Genomic DNA, 20,129 nt, shown 5'->3' with positions numbered 1-20,129 from the left:
TTATTTTGGAAACTGACCAAAGCTAATCACCACTAATCTAGGTTTACCAGTCATCATGGATACTAGTGTGGCCAAAGTAGCTGCACAGCTACACAGGTGTTTTCACTTCAAGCTGATTGGATCCTTGGGCGCTCAAATGAGCGGCAGTAATTACAAACATTTGTGACGGTGTACCATGGGTTGGTAAACAAAATACATGAAATGTTTTTGATCTTTAAAAAAAAATCATGTTGATACATACTATGTTTGGGCTGACATCAGTTTATTTCTAATGCATTGGTCCCTCCCCTCAATGTTTAAGGCACTAATAAAGCAGCTTGTCATACATTTTTGCCTGTTTGATACTAAGCTGAAGGGTTTCATTCCAAATTACATTAATAAATATAATTCTGTCGAGTACCAATATTAGCTGAATTAGTTTGATAAATGTAGAAATCTGTAAAACGCCTTGTGCAATTAAAAGTAAGTAATATTAAACAATTTGTATATTCAATGTATCTTCAAAAAATATCTATGATTCTATCTCTAAACTATCTGTTTAATGCCCATTATACAGTTTTTAAAAAAACAACCTATAATACAATTACTGCAGTTCTGTTTGTTATTGTAGTGATGTTATGTTCCCGCAGGGATACTTTAAGTCTGTTTGATTTCATATGAACTATTCAGATAAGAAAGCGGAGGACATGTGGGAACAGGTGAGTCTGATCTAGAAGCTGGAGATGGTATGTACACGATAATGATTGCAAATAAAGCACAAAACCACGTTTTTGCCTTAATTTAACAACCAAGATAGTAAATAACAAACTCCACCAACCAGGAAAATCCGCCTACAGACATGTAAATAACATCTGAATGCCTTACAAAGTGGCTTATCGAGAAAACCCCCAATTACAGCTACAATGTGTCCATATTTAACTGGAGGCTGTAGTCAATTTCACATCCTTGGTATAAAGCTGCAGAGATTTAGAGCAAGAAAAAAACCTTTGTGTTTCCTTTTATTATTCATTTCTGCCCTACACCATCAGCGACCAATGTATTGAGTCATTACTGAAGGTGTGGAGGGTACTTTTGATCTTAAAGATAAAACAATGTCTTAGCCATGCAATGTCTTTGTTTCTTTTTAGATTTTTTTCCTTAGGTGGCGCTCTTGTCTGTCCAGCAAAAAGAACATCTATTTATGTATAAATGATGCAGATCACTATTAAACAAGCAAGCATGAGTTTTACCATCAGAAGCATCTGAAATTATTGAGCATCTTCTAACAAACACTCCAACATATAAAAATGACTTACATGAGCATAGCTATTTCCTGTAGACCCAAATCATTAATCAAACTATACAAACTGTGTGTGTGTGTGTGTGTGTGTGTGTGTGTGTGTGTGTGTGTGTGTGTGTGTGTGTGTGTGTGTGTGCGCGCGCGCGTGCATGTGAGGGAGTTATAGTGCCAGTGGGAGAGAGGAAAGGGAGGTATAGGGAGTATTGGAATAAAGACAGGGGAAGAAAGAAAAAAGATGGAGAGGGGCTTTGCGCAAACCATCAATCACCTTCTTGGGGTTCAAGTTTATTTGGCTTCATTTTTTAAAAATATACAGCACACAGAGACGGAGAGGGGCCGGGGGATGGAGAGGAGAGCAAGACAGAGGGAAAAATGGGGGGAGGGAGGAATAGGGGAAAGGAGGTGGAGAGTAATATATAGAAGGGGGGAAACTACCTGGTTGTGAGGGGATGAAGAGGGAGGCAGTGAGAGACAAGAGGGCAGAGAAGTTAGGAAATGAAGGGGAAAAATGCCTCTGTATCCACAAGTCTTTGTGCAAAAATTGTGCACGTCGTTTGTATAAGCACCAGAACGAGAAGCAGATACTCATTAAGAATTCCACGAAACACATCTCTAAAAAGAGAGCGAAAGGAGAGGCATAAGCCAAGTGCTCATGTCGAGGTAAGTTTGTGTTTATGTGTGTGTATGTCTCTCTCTGGATCCACAGCCAGCCTTAAAGCTCTAATGAGAGACCAGCGCTCTCTCCGTCTACTTCTTCTCAATCACTACTCCGTCCTTCTTGACCTCTCCCTGCGCTGCTGTCGCTTTTCATAACTGTGTACAATTGTATGTAGGTTACTCTCACTTTGTCTCACTCTGTGTTTCTCTTCTTTCCTCTCTCCTGTGCGACCATCATGCAAATCACTCTTATATTGTGATCAGTTTCCATGTCTCTGGAGCATGTGTTCCAAAACAGCACACCGTCCATGAGCCTGTTCTCCCCATGTTGTCATGCAGTTCTTCTTTTCCAGTGCAGCTCAATTCTTCATATGACTCACAATTCCTTCTTGCCATTAAGCTCCTTCAGTCCTTCTGTTTTATCTTTTAATTGTGCACCTCTGTTCTTTTTTTTTCTCTTTACCTGCAGCTTATGCTGCGGTCAGCGTGTGGTATTAGTTGTAGGGATGGGATCTCTATGCACCTCACGATTCGATTCAGAGTGCTTCGATGCGGTTACGATTATAGATTCATCTTGACACATCAAAATCTTTCTATAAATGATTTATTTTATCTCACTGTGACTATCTGCTATTTTTAAAACACTGCATATTTGATTTATAATAAAACAAAGATTAATTTACTTCCATTATCTTTCAGTTGATTCAATATTAGTAACACATAGAAGAGATGTGTCAACTGGAGGGTTACATTTCCAAGCATTGCACCAGAAAAATAAATAAAAAGGGTATCCCAATTCAGCATCTCATTTGACATAAAAAATAACGATATAGACTTCTCTTAAAAAAAAAACAACCTGTTATAGGCCATGAGCCTTCAGTTCTCATACAGAATTAACACTTTCTGGAAAATGTGCTCAAACTACACCTACAGTGATAAAGTGTACGTTTACGGTGACACTCGATTCTGTGGCAACGGATGTCACACATAGCACGTTACTACCATCCGACGTCAGTCAGGGCATGATTTTAGCTTTGTTTTGGTTGTAGAGTGTAAGTATTGATGGGTCTCGAAAAACGTTTTTGTATCTTGTTTCTAAAGTGAAAAAAACATTCCATGAAGGCTCTGATTGTAGGGGCGCAAAACCTAAGCAAAAAAAGTTGCAACTTGAGTTTGGTGGGGAAGAAGAAGCGACATGCTTCCATACGGTAGCTTGTAAACCAGGGGGTGTCGGTCAAATTGTAAACAAAGAAATCCTGTCACTCCATCTTCATTTGCCACAACGTAATTGCCATTGTCGGTAGGATTATGTTGTGGCAAATGTAGCGCTGCACCATCCACTTTCATCTAAACTACTCTGCCTGATAGAAACTGTACACAAAATAAATAGTTAAGAGACAGAAGTGGATACCATCAATAATGTACTTCTCTTCAAAACAGGGAACTTATTTTTCCGTTAGCAATTGAGCTAACAAGTTTTCTATCCGACACTTAGCAAGTCTTGCTAGTGTGTTAGCCATTAGTTAGCTAGCACCAGCTAGCCCTGTAGGCAGTCCCTCCGTCACCAAGCCTCTCTTCTCCTCAGTGTTTGAGTGTAGGGAGTATGTGTGCAGGAACTTTCTGCCTCTCGGGCAGTGCCCAACTACAAGTCTGTGCATGATAGCAGCCTCCGGTGAGCAAACCTGAAGGCATACCTGCGTCAACGCGGGAAAGTCACCGCAACTACGGTATACTGTCAAATACAGAGATCTGCCATCTGTGTTGACGTTAACACCAAACAGAAGATAGTAGAGGTTACGTGCAATTGCAAATATGACTTGCAAGCATCTCAAAACAAGTAGTAAATCAAAATTAAGCGGACCAAAAACCGACCACTGACTAACAATGTAAAATGGCAAACTTTTAAAAATTTGGTTTACCATTTTGTGCAGTGTTGGAATACCACAATCTAGCATTGTTTTTTTAATCTCAAATTTAGCATTTTGCCTGTCTGAACGTGGTAAATTTAATTTAGTTCGGAGCTTATGAACAGTTTAACACGCACACACTCCCTCGTTTTTCCTGTCTTCCTTCTGCCACTCTCTTTTCTCAGTATCAGGTACAAGACTGTTGGATTAGGCTCCTTTAAGAGCGGATTAGCTGTGTCGGAGTCGTTTGAGGTAAACGGCTCCAAGGAGTCAATCTACCCCCACCACTACCACCACCAACAACACCTCCTCTTTTCTCTGTAAAACAGAGTCAAAATTCTCAACCTAATCCTCAAAGAGCCGTACCACACCTCCCCCTGTGTTGCACCCCCTCTGTCTGCCTTTTCCGTTTTAGGTTTTTCCTCCTCCACTCTCTCCCTCCTTCTTTCAGCCCACACAGAGGAGTGATGAAGAGGGGAAGAGTGATAGACACGTGTGACAGGCAGGGTGGGGGTTGAGAGGAAGGACTGGCATATGAATGCAGAAACTCCGACAGACGCACGTAGTTGAACTGTATGACTTTACAAGACTGGCTGCTTTTGTCGCCTGTACGTATGTGTGTTCACTTGCCGGAGCATGTCACTGAACAGTGGTGAGTGGTGTTAATGGTAAGTGCCGACATGCGCATGCGCTTGTGTGTGTGTGTGTGTGTGTGTGTGTGTGTGTGTGTGTGTGTGTGTGTGTGTGTGTGTGTGTGTTCGCATCTGATTGAGCAGATGGGGATGGTGGGGAGCATTTTGGGGACAAGGGCGGGGTCACATCTGTGTCATCCCTAGCGTTTGTCTTTGTGCGACTGTGTCACTTGGCATTGTGGCCACATTTAGAGCCATCAACACATACAAGGTGATTAGCAAGTTGCGACAAACACATTATTACTCGGAATTAATGGACTGATCTCATAGTCTTTCTAATAGCAACATGTTTTTGGACTCATTACTCACAACATGTCCCAAAAAATACACATTCTGTTTATTAGGCTTATATCAATTTGTACACCATTGATAGTGCATTGTTAATGCAATCTGCAGCTGCGCCTTATGCTATATTATCACTAAACTATACACAAGTACAACCTGCTCATAGCCTGAAACATTTGGACGGAGACACGCACGCACGCACGCACGCACGCACGCACGCACGCACGCACGCACGCACGCACGCACGCACGCACGCACGCACGCACGCACGCACGCACGCACGCACGCACGCACGCAACCCCTGCCTACCCTCATCTTGGAGCTGCCATTGATTTGGGCTGCAAGGTGCTGTGGGCAATGGTTGCCATGGCAACCGACAGTAAGGCAGCCAAAGTTTGAGCTGGCATGAGGAGAGTCTGTGTGTGTGCATGCATGTCTGTGTGTGTTGTTTGTGAGTGTGTATAGAAGAGGTAGAGCAACCAAGCATGCATTTATGTTTGTGTTTGTGTGTGTATGTGTGTGTGTGTGTATGTGTGTGTGTGCGCGAGGTGCTGGCAGGGTGACAGCAGTCTGTTTCATATGCAGCCTTCTGACTCCATCTCTGTTCCTCCCTCCCTTTGGCCCACAGACACAGCATAAGAATGATACACCCCACCCCCCCATCCCTACACACACACACACACACACACACGCACACACAAACGCACGCACGCACACACACACACAGAGCTGTGGTTGCTCTCCTCCATATGCACATACTTGAAGCCACATACACTCAGACACCATGTGCCTGCAGACACATTGTGTCAAGACTGGTTTACTACACATTGAGGCCCGCAGGTCAATATTGCAGATGAAGTTAATATTAGAGATAGCTTGGTTACAGACACACACACACACAGACACACTGGTGATAAACACTCCACCATGAAGTGACATTCCTCTGAAAAAGAAGCCTGTTGGTGGAGGTGAGTATTGACATTTCCTCTGCTGCCCCATATTTACACCCATAGCGTGTCGGAAGGATGGAGTTGGTTTGTCTCTGTGTGTCTTCTCTGGCGCTTTCGGAGTGAACCAAACAGATCTGCTGGAGGGTGTGTGTGTGTGTTGTCGGGTATCGGGGGACCCTGGGAAATTGTTTCCCACCTGCCTATGCTAACACACACACACACACACACGCACGCACGCACGCACACACACACACACGCGCACACACACACACACTCACTCACGCCCACTCTCATCTCAAACATTTGCATAACAAGAACTTAAGAACAGTATTAAATCACACACATATATAGACACTGTTGTACCAGACACATGCGCACTGCGCAGTATACACACATACATTTATATATATTAAGAACATACATAAAAAATGATGCACACACACACACACACACGCACATTATTGATCGGGACTGGTGGGGTGGAGCTCTGCACTAACGGCTTCCTATAAGCACAGGAGAGGTACAGTGGTTAAGGAGGACAGGAGGAGCTGGAGGAGGTAGAGGGAGAGAGAATGAAGAAAAAAGATGGGGAAAGGGAAGGAAAGAGAGAAGAAAAAAAGAAGCAAGAAGAAAGGATGAGAGGAGACATAGGTTGGAAAGAAGAAAAGAATGCAAAAGAAAAAGCACAGAGAGAGCTGTTTGTTATGTGTTTGTCGTAACAGGAAGCATCTCAGAGGGAACACAGGCAGAGTCTCCACCCTGCCCCCTCAATACTGCACCCCGACACTCCTTCACTACCTGCCTCCCCTCCCCATCCTCAGAGCCTCTCTACAGGATCTGAGAGCAGCTCAGCTCAAGCCCCGACACGTGTGCCTGAGAGAGACACACACATAAAGAGAGCGAGAGAGCGAAGGAGAGAGAGTGAGAGAGAGGAGTGAGAGAGTGAGCTGTACTCATTTATGTGTGTGCATGTGTGCGACATGGTGAGAGTGGGGGTGGGTGAGGAAGGGTAGGGGGCAACAGAGTGAGCAGAAGATGAAATGCTTGTACGTGAGGGAGTGAGGGCGGGAAGGAAGGCAATATCTCCGGCTCATGGGGATAGAAGAAAGGAAGGGAGAGAAAAAGTACTTGGTTAGGGGCCTTGCGGTCCCCAGCTCCCCTTGTGTTTTTTTTGAGAGCGATACGGTGTTGATATTTGTTATTTTGTTCACATAAATGCAGAATATAAAAACTTTTAATTTTCTTAATCCATGAAATAAAATACATCTACATTTAAAGAAAAAAGTACAAATTGTCTTACATTTCTGTTGAAAGGGAAAATAAGAGAAAATAATGGAAATTAATACCATTATTTTCCCCAACACCTTGGGGTGCCTCTTGCGTAGGCACCCCAAGGTGTCGGGGAACCTATTGGGGCCCGCTGCAATACATATGGGATGTGGACTACAAGGTACAGCTAATAGCATTTTGAACACTGTGAATTTTGAATTGGGACAAACAATTATTATTATTTTCCACATCATATCGGTATTTCTTGTTTAATTTACTAATATACACTTAGATGATGATGTCACTAACACTCATACAATGTATCGCTTATGAGCTCAAGTCAGCCAATAATATGAGTCCAGCCAACGATTTGTTCACGTTCAGTGATAAACTGGCTCTGTTTGTGTGCGTGTTAAGCCTGCCACCCTTGCGACCTTGTGGAGGTCAGGGTTCTCATTGGAAGAGGATGGAGAAAGGGATGAAAAAAGAAAAGATGATGAGAAGAGAGGATTTTCATCTGGATAAAGAGAGAGAGGGGGGTGGAGAAAGGAGAATGCAGGAAAAGCTTTGTCGTTGTGTCGTGACTCACAGAGCTATTAAGACTGGCGTTGTGTACTGCAGTCAGTGTGCGACACTGTGATCTCCTGCACACACATGTGCTCACTCCGACACGCACACATACTCATCCACATATACATAGCCACAACATCCCGCTCCAATTAATCAGGATGACACCAGGAGCCCACCTCTGAGCCCAACACCTGTCAATCCATTCTCACCCAATCATCACTCAGATAGCCCCAGAGACCCGCCCCCGCGCTGCGAGCTGCACACAGCTGCACACACGCTTGTGCAACAAGCCACATCCGTCTCATAATCACACACACACGCACACACACACACACACACACAGAGCAAGGCAACCGCATCCGTCACACGCAGACAATCACACAAACGACGTCCACAGACTCGTGCACGCGCCTTTGCTCCCCCACTTGCTGCTTCCACTGAGACATCCACCACCGTAGCGACGGTAACCGCGACAACGGGCATAAATTAGCGTCATGGCGATATGCAAAGCGAGGGAGCAACAATTAAAGCTTGACTAACGAGCTTTTGAGGAGCGAGGCTGAAGTTTCCCGCGAGCAGCTGCTAACTGGATTAGCCAAGGCTACAAACACACACACACACACACTCACACACATACACACACTCACACACACACACACACACACACACACACACACACACACACAGGGGGAGAGAGAATAGAGCAGACACATTTAAACACCACCTGTGAGACGACACACACAAACAACCAAAGGTTAATGTTCACATACACGCAGACAAAGAAATCTGAATCTAAACCCTGCTGGCATCACTAAACCCAAACACAAACAAATAACACTACAAAGGTTCATCATATCAGCACAAATTACTTCGCAACAAGAAATGCACAATCGCACGAACACGCACACACACACACACACACACACACACACACACACACACACACACACACACACACACACACACACACACACACACACACACACACACACACACACACACCTTTTCTTATCTAGCTGAGCTTTGACAGTCATACAACATTGGCTTACCTATATAGTCCAACCAAAGCAGCACAAAAACACATTCTAATGACAGAAACCAACCGGCTCTGTACAATATCTCATGGGCGTAACGGCGACTTGAAGCGTTTTTGTAGACTTCAATTATACTTTTTCAACAATATTGGTGAAAATGTGGTGGTTAAGGCCCCATAAAAATCCCCCATAAAAAAGGCAGGAAATCACTGTTTCCCAGGTCGCAGAGCAACAGCTCCGATGCAGCCCTCTGTTAATGCGTTCCATTAGCCGTTAGCTGTTAGCCAAACACACCGTCCAAAACCAAAAAGTGAGCAAACTGTTTTTCTCCACTGTGTCTCTGTTGGGGTCCAGCAAAGCACTCAGCTGTGTTATCACAAACAGCTAAAGTATAAAACAGGTTAAAAAAAGAAAGAAAGAAAGGTGTTTGGAGAAAATGTGACATTTGTCGTCTCCAAGCCAAGATAACCCTGATGACATCACTATGACATCATCCGGGTTATGGACCCAGATTTGACAAAGCGCTTCCAGAGACACAGAAGACATTATCCAATTGTTTTCATTGACGAAGTAGTTCCCTAGTAAACTGACACTGAAGTGTAAAATCTGTGGATTTGCTGTTCAACCGGTACCACTTGTTGTCCACGGCCCGTAAATATCGCTCAAATGAAGCTCATCTGCACCCACTTCCACACTAATAAATTCCATCACAATGGAGCTAGACATGTAGAACTGTGAATATTTTGCATTTCAGACACTCCATTTTGCATTGCTCACTTATTTTCTCTTTCCATCTCCTTGACTTTCTTTTTAATATGCTCGATCTTCACTCTACAATAAATCTCTCTTTCAGCGGTTGCCTTTTTCCTTTCCTTTTTTTCCCCCTTCTCTTCCGCACATCTCTCTCCTCTCCCTTCCCAGTCTCCAATTCTCCTCTGCTCACTCCAATAAATCTCTCCACCTCTCTCTTCTACCCACCCCCTACCCAAATCTATGAAACACACACAAACATACATGTGCAGAGACACGCACTCACTCACTTACGCACACAAACACACAACCCTTCAGGCAGCAGCCACAAAGGCCCCATATTAATAAATCTGCTCCTTTATTGGTGCTGAGTGTCTCTGGAAGAGGTGGGGGAGGAGGAGGAGCAGGACAGAAGACGCAGCGATCACCAGACGGGAGGAGGAAGAGGAGAGGTGACTGACTGTAGCCATATCATGAACACAAGGGAGGTAGAGAGAGAGAGAGACAGAAAGATGAAGGGAGAAGGAGACACTATTGCCAAGTGAATCATCAACAAGCACGCACACACGAGCACGCACATTTTCTATTGACAATAATACAATGGCCCTGAGATAATGAGACTAACCATACCAGCGTGATGTTTCACTTGAGTAGGTGTTTATTTCTTAAGGTATAGTCCACCCACACTTCCTTAGCCTTCTCCGTCCCGTGGATTATTAAGGACACCTGGCTGAACCACCGGAGCGTTCACAGTGGGCTGTGGCTGTGGCCGGGCTCGGGAAACAAACTGCCTGAGGTGGGCTTTCAGTAATGACAGCAGCTAGCTTGGCTTAGTGGTCCAATCTTAGCCATCAGTCAGCTGTGACAGATTGGGGATATGAGCTAAGGAGCCGTTTAGCTTTGGTGTTTGGTGTGGTGTGTGAGTGCATGCTCTTGTGTGTCTGAGTTGAGGAGTAGTGGGGGGAGGCTATCAGTGCTGCTGGTGTTGCAGAGGCATCAATACACTGTTGACAGGCCATTTTCCTATGCCTATTCCCAGCCCTGGCTTGTTGCTGGGGAAACTACCGCCATTTTACCTTCTCTGGCTGTACCTCTGCAAGGTTTTGTATATCAGCAATCCATCTGTCCTGGTCAACTGTTTAATAAGCTTGTAATATCTTGTATTTAGGATTTACTTCTGCCATTCACATCTAAAAATAGAGTCCAAGTTTTCTGTGTATTTCATAGAAAACCTCCAGCAGACTGCCAGCATTTCATATAGTGCCCCAAGGATTGACAAGCAAAAACTGGAGGGTGTATGGTTTTCCGCACAAGGTCATGATGGGTTCTGACAAGGCACTCATCTCCAAAGTAAAAGCTTCCTCTTTGCATCTGGAGAATGACTCTGGAACAGCTAAATCTACAGGCAGTTGAAGGACACCTTCCTTCAAGAAGACTACACTTTATCTGCATAAATGCAACGCAAACAACTTTGCAGAGCCACATTGATTAAATCTACAGTTCCCTTACCTGTCCATGAGCCTGCATGGCGCTGTAGGGCATGTTCTGGTTTAACACTTTCTGCTTCATCAGCAACATCCTCTTCTGCTCCTCACTCAGGTGGGCTGTCTGTCCCGGGATGGGCCCTTGGGTCTGCCCGGGCCCTGCACCCTGGCCACCGCCTCCACCGCCACCCATGTAGGGAGGCATCATGGGGTTCTTGACCTGATTGTTCCCTCCCATGGGAGGAGTCATCCTCTGGCCCATGTGATCAACCCCGCTGCCACTAAAGTGACTCAGCGGTTTGGTGTTGTTATAGGATAACATGGCTGCCGTTTGTTGCTGTTGTTGCTTGGACAGGGCGTTCTGGTTGATGCTGTTTGGCGGTTGCTGGCCCATCATGCCCATGTGGTTGTGAGGGAGGTAGTTGTTCATGGGGGCCTTAGGCCCATTGTTGGGGGTCATCCCAGCCACTAGAGGGCCCTGTGGCGTGTTAAAGGCTTGCGGTGGGTACATCATGGGGCTGTTGGGTTTGTCTTGGTTAAAGGGACCAGAGTTATATGGACTGGTTGGGGCACCTGCAGGGGACCAGTTGGCTGCTTGCTGCTGCTGCTTCTGCTGCAGCAGTTTAGCCCGTTGCTGAGCCATTGCCTTTAGCTGCTCTGCTGGAGAAAGTTCAGGCGTCACTGGTCCGACTTGTTGACCTCCAGGGGCAACTCCAGCCGCTCCGGGTCCTGTGCCTCCCTGACTGACCCCTGGGCCTTGGTTCATCATGTATCCGTTCCCAGGCCGAGAGACTGCTTGTGTCTGAGCCTGGGTCGGGGTCTGAGGGGAGCGAGCCACGCAGTTGTGCAATGGGGAACCTGATGCCATGGCAACAGCTGGAGACTGCTGCAAAGGTTGCTGGGGAGGCGTTCCATTGGCAGTGGTGGCAAACTGAGGGCCTGACGAAGACGGTCGAACCTGGGTAGTCCAAACACAAAAGAATCCTGTGAGATGCAGGTACTATCAACTCTGAAGTTCAACATCAACACCTACTGGCTTTTAAAGACAGCTTGCCTGGTTCTCAAGTTAAGAATTATGCCCATCAACACCTCTGAAGCTTTCTAACTAACACATTTGTTTGTTAAATCTGTAAATAAACAGTAAAATATTAATTGCGGTATGAACGGGGAGTTATTTCTCAGTCTTGCTGCCAGAAGGTTTGTTACCATCTTGCCAGTGCAGATATACTACAATCATCGTGCTTACCGGTCACACAGTTGGAGACACCGCACAAAAGGTCTTGATGGATAGATAGTCAGTTATAACTTGTTGTTATTAAATTTTGGTTTGTTAAAAAAGTTAAGAAAAATGTCGTACAACTTGCTAAACAGACAGCTTTAGATTGTTCATATGTGTGTTTTCTTTGAAAAGAGCTAGGCTAGCTGTCATGCTGAAGTAAGCTAATCACTTCCCGTCTCTGCTATCTCTTTTTTGTTTCTTTGGTGAGCTGGTTGGAACAATGTCAACCTAAATGCCTCACAGTTATCTAATGAATAGGACTAGGCAGTTTAACGCGTTAACTTATTGTTAATCTGGCAATCCTTTAACGACGTTAACTATTTGATCATGCGTTAACTGCATTTTTTTTTTGTTTCTTTACTCTTCTCTCAAAGGGGATAACTTTCCTCACATCACAAGATATTCAGTGCACTTGTTCAAGCCAACACTTTTCTCACTGAGGAAGACAAACTGAACTGAAAACATGAAAAACACTTATAGCTTTTGTATGAAGTGAATCAATGGCTCGTCTTCAACATACATCTTTAAGGTAAGCAACACACTGAACATGGACAAAAGAACGAGTGGTTTGTCCCTTACAGGGACCCTTACTACTGAACAGTACCTGTTCAGAAAAAAAAAGAAAACAGATGTTTAAACTATACATGTATGTATGTAAACTTGCTGTTGCTCCAGAGTGCCTGTTATATTGTTCTGATAACATTACTTTAAAAAAAAAACCCTGCAATACACTAGTTTTTACTTCATTATTGAATTTGGTGCATAATGCGATTAATTGCAGAAAAATCATGCGATTAATCAGTTATTTTTTTAAATTTTGACCCACCCCTACTTATAAAGCTTCACAATATTACAATACCAACACACGTGTAAGAATTTCATGTTTGTTCTGCATCTCATAGTTTTGTTAACTTCTACTCATCACCTGAAATCCTTGCATCAGGAATGGATCATAAACGGTAAATTTGTAGTGCGCATACAGACTATAAATGGTTAATGATAATTTTAATCTATTGTGTCTGTTAGCGTGTACTTACTTTCAATGTGTGTTCGTAACAAACATACTATAATTCTCCCTTCAGAGACAACATCATACAAATATTGCTATGTGACAAAATCACATAAGCTGGTCACAAATCAGGGCAGAGTGCTCCTGCCATTGGACATCTTGTTGACCCTCTTAGTACTGACCTGTGGAGAGCCCATGGGAACCTGTGGCCCTCCCTGCGGAGGCTGAGGAGGAGGAGGCAGGGCTGCTGCTGGCGGTGCCGTTGTGTTCCCAGCTGCTTCTTGTGGGCCCGGTGTCTGATTGTTTGCCGGCCTGCCAAACTCTGCCTCTTTCTTGTCCTCAAAGTCCTCATTGAAGAGGTCGTGCATATCGTCCTCTGGCACAGTATTGGCCAGCTCATCGATCAGCTCCTGCCACTCTTGGTCATTAAGGTTGATGTCAGAGAACAGTTTGTTCTGATTGGACAAAGACTGGGGATCAGAGGACTCCATCCCACCTCCGTCGTCCAGTGGCTCCTGTTTCAGGTCTTTAAGGAGGCCAAAGCTGTCCTCCAAGTCTAGTGAGCCATTCAACTTCATGTCTGGGAGATGGCTGCCACCGTTTTTCCCCAGCTCATCGGAGGCCTGACCTATGTGGTTGCCATTGCCGTTTGTAGTGTTGTTTCCGGTGGAAGTGTTGGGCCCGCCAAGTAGGGGCTTAATGTCCATTTGGTGATGCAGTGGAGAGATAGGTGGAACATTGCTGTTATTGTTGTTGTTCGGGAGCCCTGTTAGCGAGTCCAAACCACCAGAGCCCTCCTTCCGTACCCGTTTGGTCGTCGGTGAGTAGCTGCCTCCATCACAGATGCCGTTCTGCTCTCCATTGAGGGGCGACCGTGCACTGTCCAGTTTCCTCTTTACAGACTCCTGGAGCTGTAACAAAAAGCAAAGCGAAAATGCTTTAGTGCTGGAGGAGTGATGGTACATGTTAGTAAGTATGAAGAGCTTTCTGTGGTCTTCGGGGTGGTAACAATGGAAGCAACAAACAGAATCAATAAGTCAACAGGCTGCTTCCTCTTTACACACATCCACAACTGTCTTGTGAAAGCACAGGTAAACTGAAAATAAACTGTCAATCTGGCTGAAATAATGATCACACCAATATTTAAACAGGGCACATGCACGTGTACATTTTTTCATTGTTCAGTAAAATATGGCGCAAAGCAAAGAGAAGACAAGCAGCGCTCTCCATGAACAAATGAGCAGGTTGGACACAAGGTTTTCTAAGGAAGTAAGGAAAGATCAAAAGAACAGCTTGTTCCATCTGTAGTATTCTCCCAATCATTGGCATCAGCCAATGGGCACATGGGCTGCTCAGTCTAAATCCACACCCCATTTTTAGCCTTACTGTAGACAGCCACCGCACAATCCACTAAAGTTAACAGTCTCTGTCATGGCACAGACGAGATAACGACAGGGTGCTAACAAACACTGGCTGGCAATTAAGGAAATCACTATCATAGACGTGGTTTAAAGAGGGGAGGAGGTATGGAGGGACAGCAAACAGAAAATTAGACATAGCAGGAGAGAAGTGAGAGTAAAGGAAAGGAGTAAGGCAATGCTAACACAAGAAATTTAAATTTTTCTCCATTTTGGCCTTTTACCAATACTAAGCATGTGTTTTCCATCACCAAAAGAAATTTGCTTTTCAAAAGCACTCTTACAAGTTTGAACATTTAAAAACATCGGTCTCACATTGCAGTGCTGACATGAAAACAAGGGCTCAAAAAAGGATATATAATTGTCAGTGGGGTGCTATCTTTAAACTTAATAATTCTGTTTGATTGATGAGACAGAGCTTAGGGTTCAATGCAGTAATAATAAAAAATACTGTTACCAATGCCTGTCTGAAAATATAAAGCATGACGGCCAAAAACAAAGTCCGTGTGAATCTGTGGTGTTAGGATGGTTGGTACACGACTTTAACTTTGTCTCTACAAACCTCAATGGAATTTGAATTTTGATCAACAGCAGCCCTCTGGTGGCTTGCTGCATCAGTGAAAAGTTGCAATCGATAGCAAAATCTTAGTTGTTTGTCTATCTGAGAGGAGAAATATATCTAGGTGATCGAGCATTAAACCTCTGGGTTTATTACAACCTTCCTGTGAATCTTTGTTCAGGACACAAGCTAGTGACTTCCTATAAAGAAGGAACACTGTAGTCTTCCCTCTCGTATGAATAGCAAGGGAGTTCGCAGACGTAGGCTCAAGTAAACAATGGGAATTGGCAAACACCATTATGAAGCATTATTGCTACCAACTGGAATGTATCGTGGATTGAGAGATGCGCATGCGTGGAACACTAGACCAATGCGGATCTTCAATAGTAATAGGAGTGGAAATGTGTATGTCTGCCCGGTGATTACGAGGCTACAGCTGTCCACTCATGGGGAAGGTATGTGTGAGGCTAAAAGGCACGTTCGCATTGTCTTCACTTACACAACTAGAGGTTGCTGCCTGATGAGAGTGCATTCAAACGGAGGTTTTGTGCAATTTCCACGAACTTTAATAAACTCTAAATCTCAATTTTACTCCTAACTCGTGTTAATTAAAAAAACTAATGAAGTTGGCAGAGAAACAGCAGATGTTATTAAAATGACGGATGGGAAGAAGGGACCTCATTTATGAAAGGTTCCCATGGTGCAAAATGTTGTACTATGACCCAAATCAAAGCCAAAGTTTAGGATTAATTCAGAAAGATGATGCCCATTGGGTTAAAAGCAATGGCACAGGCTTGCCTTTAGCATCACTTAACAAAGATTAGAGGGTTTAGTTTGGGTAATATTTCATCCTTTCTACATACCCTGGACAAAGTCAGCAACTATTCTTGAGACGCCTTTAAAGAAGAGCATTTGATGGCAGATTATGCTGCTAATGTATAGCTACATAGATTTTATTCCAATTTATTTTATTTGTCAAATAAAATGAATTACATGTATCTTACATTTGAAAGGAAGTAAAATTAAATTAAATATTTCAGTATTGTTTAAAGCAGTTATCTCGGATTATTAAAACAAAGATTACTGTAAAGAATAAGTATAATGTAAATTAACAAATAGTAAAAAAAGTTAAACTTTGCTTCTATTTCATTCCTCTCAGTCATTTTACACAAATGCACATAATTGATCAACTGGAGAGGTATGCAAGTTACATATACAGTACGTGTATACTAAAGATCTATTTCAAGTAGTCTCCTTTGAAAAAGAGAGCTCAGAAGCAGTAGAATACATTTTGTGAAATACATGCTCTGAGTGTTCACATGTGAAGTTGTCACACACACACACACACACACACACACACACACACACACACACACACACACGAAGCATAACTGCAACATGTATGTGTGCAAATGCAAGCTTAGCTCTTTGTTATTCAGATGGAACAACAGACAAAATATATTCAGATTGTATTCTGACCCTGAGGTGGACCCACTCAAGCTGGCAGAAGCACAAGACACCACATCACAAAACACACACACCATAACACAGAACACACAAATACTCCTTTTTTGACTTTCTTGGTTTACTGGTGTGTGAACATGTGGGGTGGGGCTGTCAGGTTGGCTTACCCCTCTCTTCTCCACTGTGACTGACAGTCAGCCTAATTATATTTATGGCATGATAAATACCATTAGTATTGACAGCCAAAACTACTGTGTGTGTGTGTGTGTGTGTGTGTGTGTGTGTGTGTGTGTGTGTGTGTGTGTGTGTGTGTGTGTGTGTGTGTGTGTGTGTGTGTGTGTGTGTGTGTGTGTGTGTGTGGTCCTGCAATCAATGGGTTTAAATAATTCAGGTCTTCTGAATGTAGCTTTTGTGTGTTTGAGTGTTCATGTATGCATGCATGTGTGTGTGTGTGTGTGTGTGTGTGTGTGTGTGTGTGTGTGTTGCCGGCTTTCCCTAAATGCCAGTGACTCATGTTGATAATAACAGACTCGGCTTTCAAAGCCCACCTATAAAAACTCCCATGATTATCCAGGTGGTGTGAACTACAGCACCCTCCCACAGACACATGCACACTCATACAGACCCACCTGTAAAAAAATATTACCAGTTTAACCTTCTTAATACAATCCTGAATAGATTGAAAGACACAAAGATGGGTGCAGACAGAAAGAGAGATGGACTGTGGTTCTGTCTGCACACTAATGTATGAGTCAGCATCCACAGCCTCAGGAACGTAACAGGATGAATGACGAAACTGTGAGCCAGAACCAAATACCTTATACCACAATGAATTAATCCTTTGTTTCTTTTATCACTATTTGCAAGCTGTAGTTATTAAACATATGTAGTACAGCTGCAGTGCACTGCAAAATAAACTGTGTCTATTCGACTTGACAATCGCAGCAATATAATATCTGAATTGAGAGGAACGTGTAATGGCATGTGTGAGAGAAAGGGAGAGAAGAAGATATCAAGAGCCAGAGACAAAGAATTTTGCAGTGGTTTAATCAAGCTGGAATGCTTAGCGAGAGCGCAGGAAAAAGAGCATCAGGAGCAAAAGAGGACGAGTAAAAGAGCAAAGACAAGAGAGAAAAAGGAAGAGAGCGCTGCTCGTTTCCCCTCCTCTCTGTTTTCTTTGACATAAACACCTGCTGACTGCTCTTATGTCGGCTCCCGCAACAGACAGAGAAAAAGAGGGAGAATGACAAAGATACAGAGAGACAAAGGTAAGAGAGGGAGAGAGACACACAAGTTCCAAAGAAGGAACTATATGTCAGGCAGATGGTATTATTCCTTTGAATGGAGGAGAAACAAGAACATCAAGCGGAGGAGAGACAGACAAGGAGAGAAGAGGTAGGTAGGGAAGAGAGGAGGAGGAGATAGGTGGCTTGATGGAAAGGCATAGCGCGCCAAATGACAGCAGGGAGCAAACGATGAGAGGGCGATCAGAGAGGGAGAGGGAGGGAGAGGAGACACAGAGATGGAACCACTAAGGTGCTGTTGTTATAGCAACCTGCTGCTCTGGTGCTTTGTGCGCTGCATCCTCCTTCCTTCTTCTCCTCCTCTCGCTTACTTATTCCCTCTCTTTTAAGGTTAAGCATCGTATCAAAATCCAAAGTCCCAACATGTAAAGAACATGTCTATGTCGAGACAGTTCCATAATATGGGAATTTTTTATTGTGCTTACTACATGTGGAGGCAGACTTGAGGATGTTGTACAACAGTAGAAACATTTTGACGGGAAGATAGCACTTGAACAGCTAACAAAACACATACTGCACTCCTATTATTGATCACAAAGGTTGTTGTAAACCTAATCCAAAGTCACACATCAATCAACTCTTTTTTGAAGATGAAGCAAGATATTTCATTCATGCGCAGCTTCATCTCACCAGCCTCCTTGCCTCCTTTCTCTCTCACTGTCACATTATCTCTTCATCCTTTTCTTGACACTGACTGCAGGGGACAGTCCCGGAGATAATAGGTGGGACGGGGCCATGCGATACACAAAGACACATACTGAGCGGCTAAAGGGTGATGACTACCGGTACTGTACAAGAAAAACGTGAGAACCAAAACCAAAAACAAGTTACCTATATATGCATGGATGTTATATGCCTTCTCTGGTTCACTCAGTCTGTCTGCTGGTTGGTCAGTTGAAAAACAAACGAACACAAAGACGTACTATCTTTTGGGAGTCAAGATACATCCTGATCTCAGCATCACAAAGGAGCAAACACAGCTTTTATGCTAACAATAAAACCTTCTGAAGGAGTAGACCTATCAGACAATGACGTCCTATGATTATTATTGTAGTCTTATCATAGTGTGCAATTCATATTTCACCTGCAAAAGGAAACATATGAGAATGAATTAGCATCTACATTTGTGAACAAATGTGTGCAAATATGAATATTGTAGAGTGAATATAATCAGGTAGCACAGACCCACAGATATGGGTCATAATTGTCCAAATTTCATTTAGTTTCCCTGGTGCAGGCCAGTATGTACCTGGTGTGTGTGTGTGTGTGTGTGTGTGTGTGTGTGTGTGTGTGTGTGTGTGTGTGTGTGTGTGTGTGTGTGTGTGTGTGTGTGCTTGCTTGTTCCTGGTCTGGCCCACTAGACTGTGAAATGAGTCAATTAAATCAAACAGGTCTTTAATAAGTAAATTTGTGTGCCGCTGCGGGTGTATGTGTGTGTGAGTGGTGTTAACGGGGGTTATGACAAAAAGCTCTAGCATGTATCCTCCAGTATTTTAAACTACAAGCTACCAGTAAGTACTGCGGTTTAGTTGTAGGGTCTCTAACTTGAGAACCAATTTTGTCCTTCCCAACTGAGAAGTTTCTCAAAAATCAAATTGAATGAACTTGTTTTGAGGAATTACTTCCCTAGACTTAATGTTTAAGGAGAGGGTTGATGAAGCATTCATACTAAATCAGACAAACAGAAGTTTTTCGCCTTGTGTTGAATGAGGGTAGTGAGTTTGGGCTGAGGAAGCTATAACCGCAGAGGTTGTGTAGCGCCCTGCGGCACAAAGAATCAACTTTTGGAAGACGCCACTCTATGTCTACGTATGTGATCACCAGGCCGTTCAAATGGTTCATTTAATCGACACTCCCAGACCGTTGCACGTCTGAATTTGAGTAGCATAACAGTAGAAGTACACCTTAAAGAAAATGCACCAGTGGTTTCCTTCCCATACGTTTCACATGAACCTTATTTTCTCTGTAGTAAAGTGACACTGTAGCAAGATGGCTTCAATGATTGACGGTTTGATTTATTATAAAAGAGATATCATCCAGTTATTTAAGTGAGGAGAACTGGGAGAATATGAGCGCAAATTAAGAGGGAAAATAGGCAGAAGAGCCAGAGAGTCTGTCCTTCATCTCAAGGACACTGGTTCAAGCACACGTCAGCAAGTATCCATCCTGCTGAAGTGTCCTTGAGCAAGTCACTGAAACTCACAAGAACAGCCTTTCTG

The 20,129-nt window shown here is 43.6% G+C and overlaps 1 protein-coding gene across 2 annotated transcripts in view; it reads right to left on the bottom strand.

Moving 5' to 3' along the window:
• maml3 (mastermind-like transcriptional coactivator 3) overlaps positions 1-20,129 on the bottom strand; it is a 95,717-nt gene that overhangs the window by 36,447 nt on the left and 39,141 nt on the right. The window contains exons 2-4 of one of the 2 annotated variants that reach the window (XM_068588752.1): positions 13,972-14,076; positions 13,348-13,860; positions 10,903-11,835 (exon numbers count right to left, since the gene is read on the bottom strand). In XM_068588752.1, the coding sequence (XP_068444853.1) occupies positions 10,903-11,835; positions 13,348-13,860; positions 13,972-14,076 (1,551 nt within the window). Of the gene's footprint in view, positions 1-10,902; positions 11,836-13,347; positions 14,077-20,129 lie in introns of both variants that reach the window. The other variant, XM_068588751.1, reaches the window with a different exon arrangement.

This window comes from Clinocottus analis, unplaced genomic scaffold, assembly GCF_023055335.1.
Source record: "Clinocottus analis isolate CAN_PGR_092001 unplaced genomic scaffold, fCliAna1.0.p SCAF_22, whole genome shotgun sequence".
Classification (NCBI taxonomy): domain Eukaryota; kingdom Metazoa; phylum Chordata; class Actinopteri; order Perciformes; family Cottidae; genus Clinocottus; species Clinocottus analis.
Note: the sequence above shows the minus strand (reverse complement) of the source record. Positions and strands in the feature narration are given on the sequence as shown.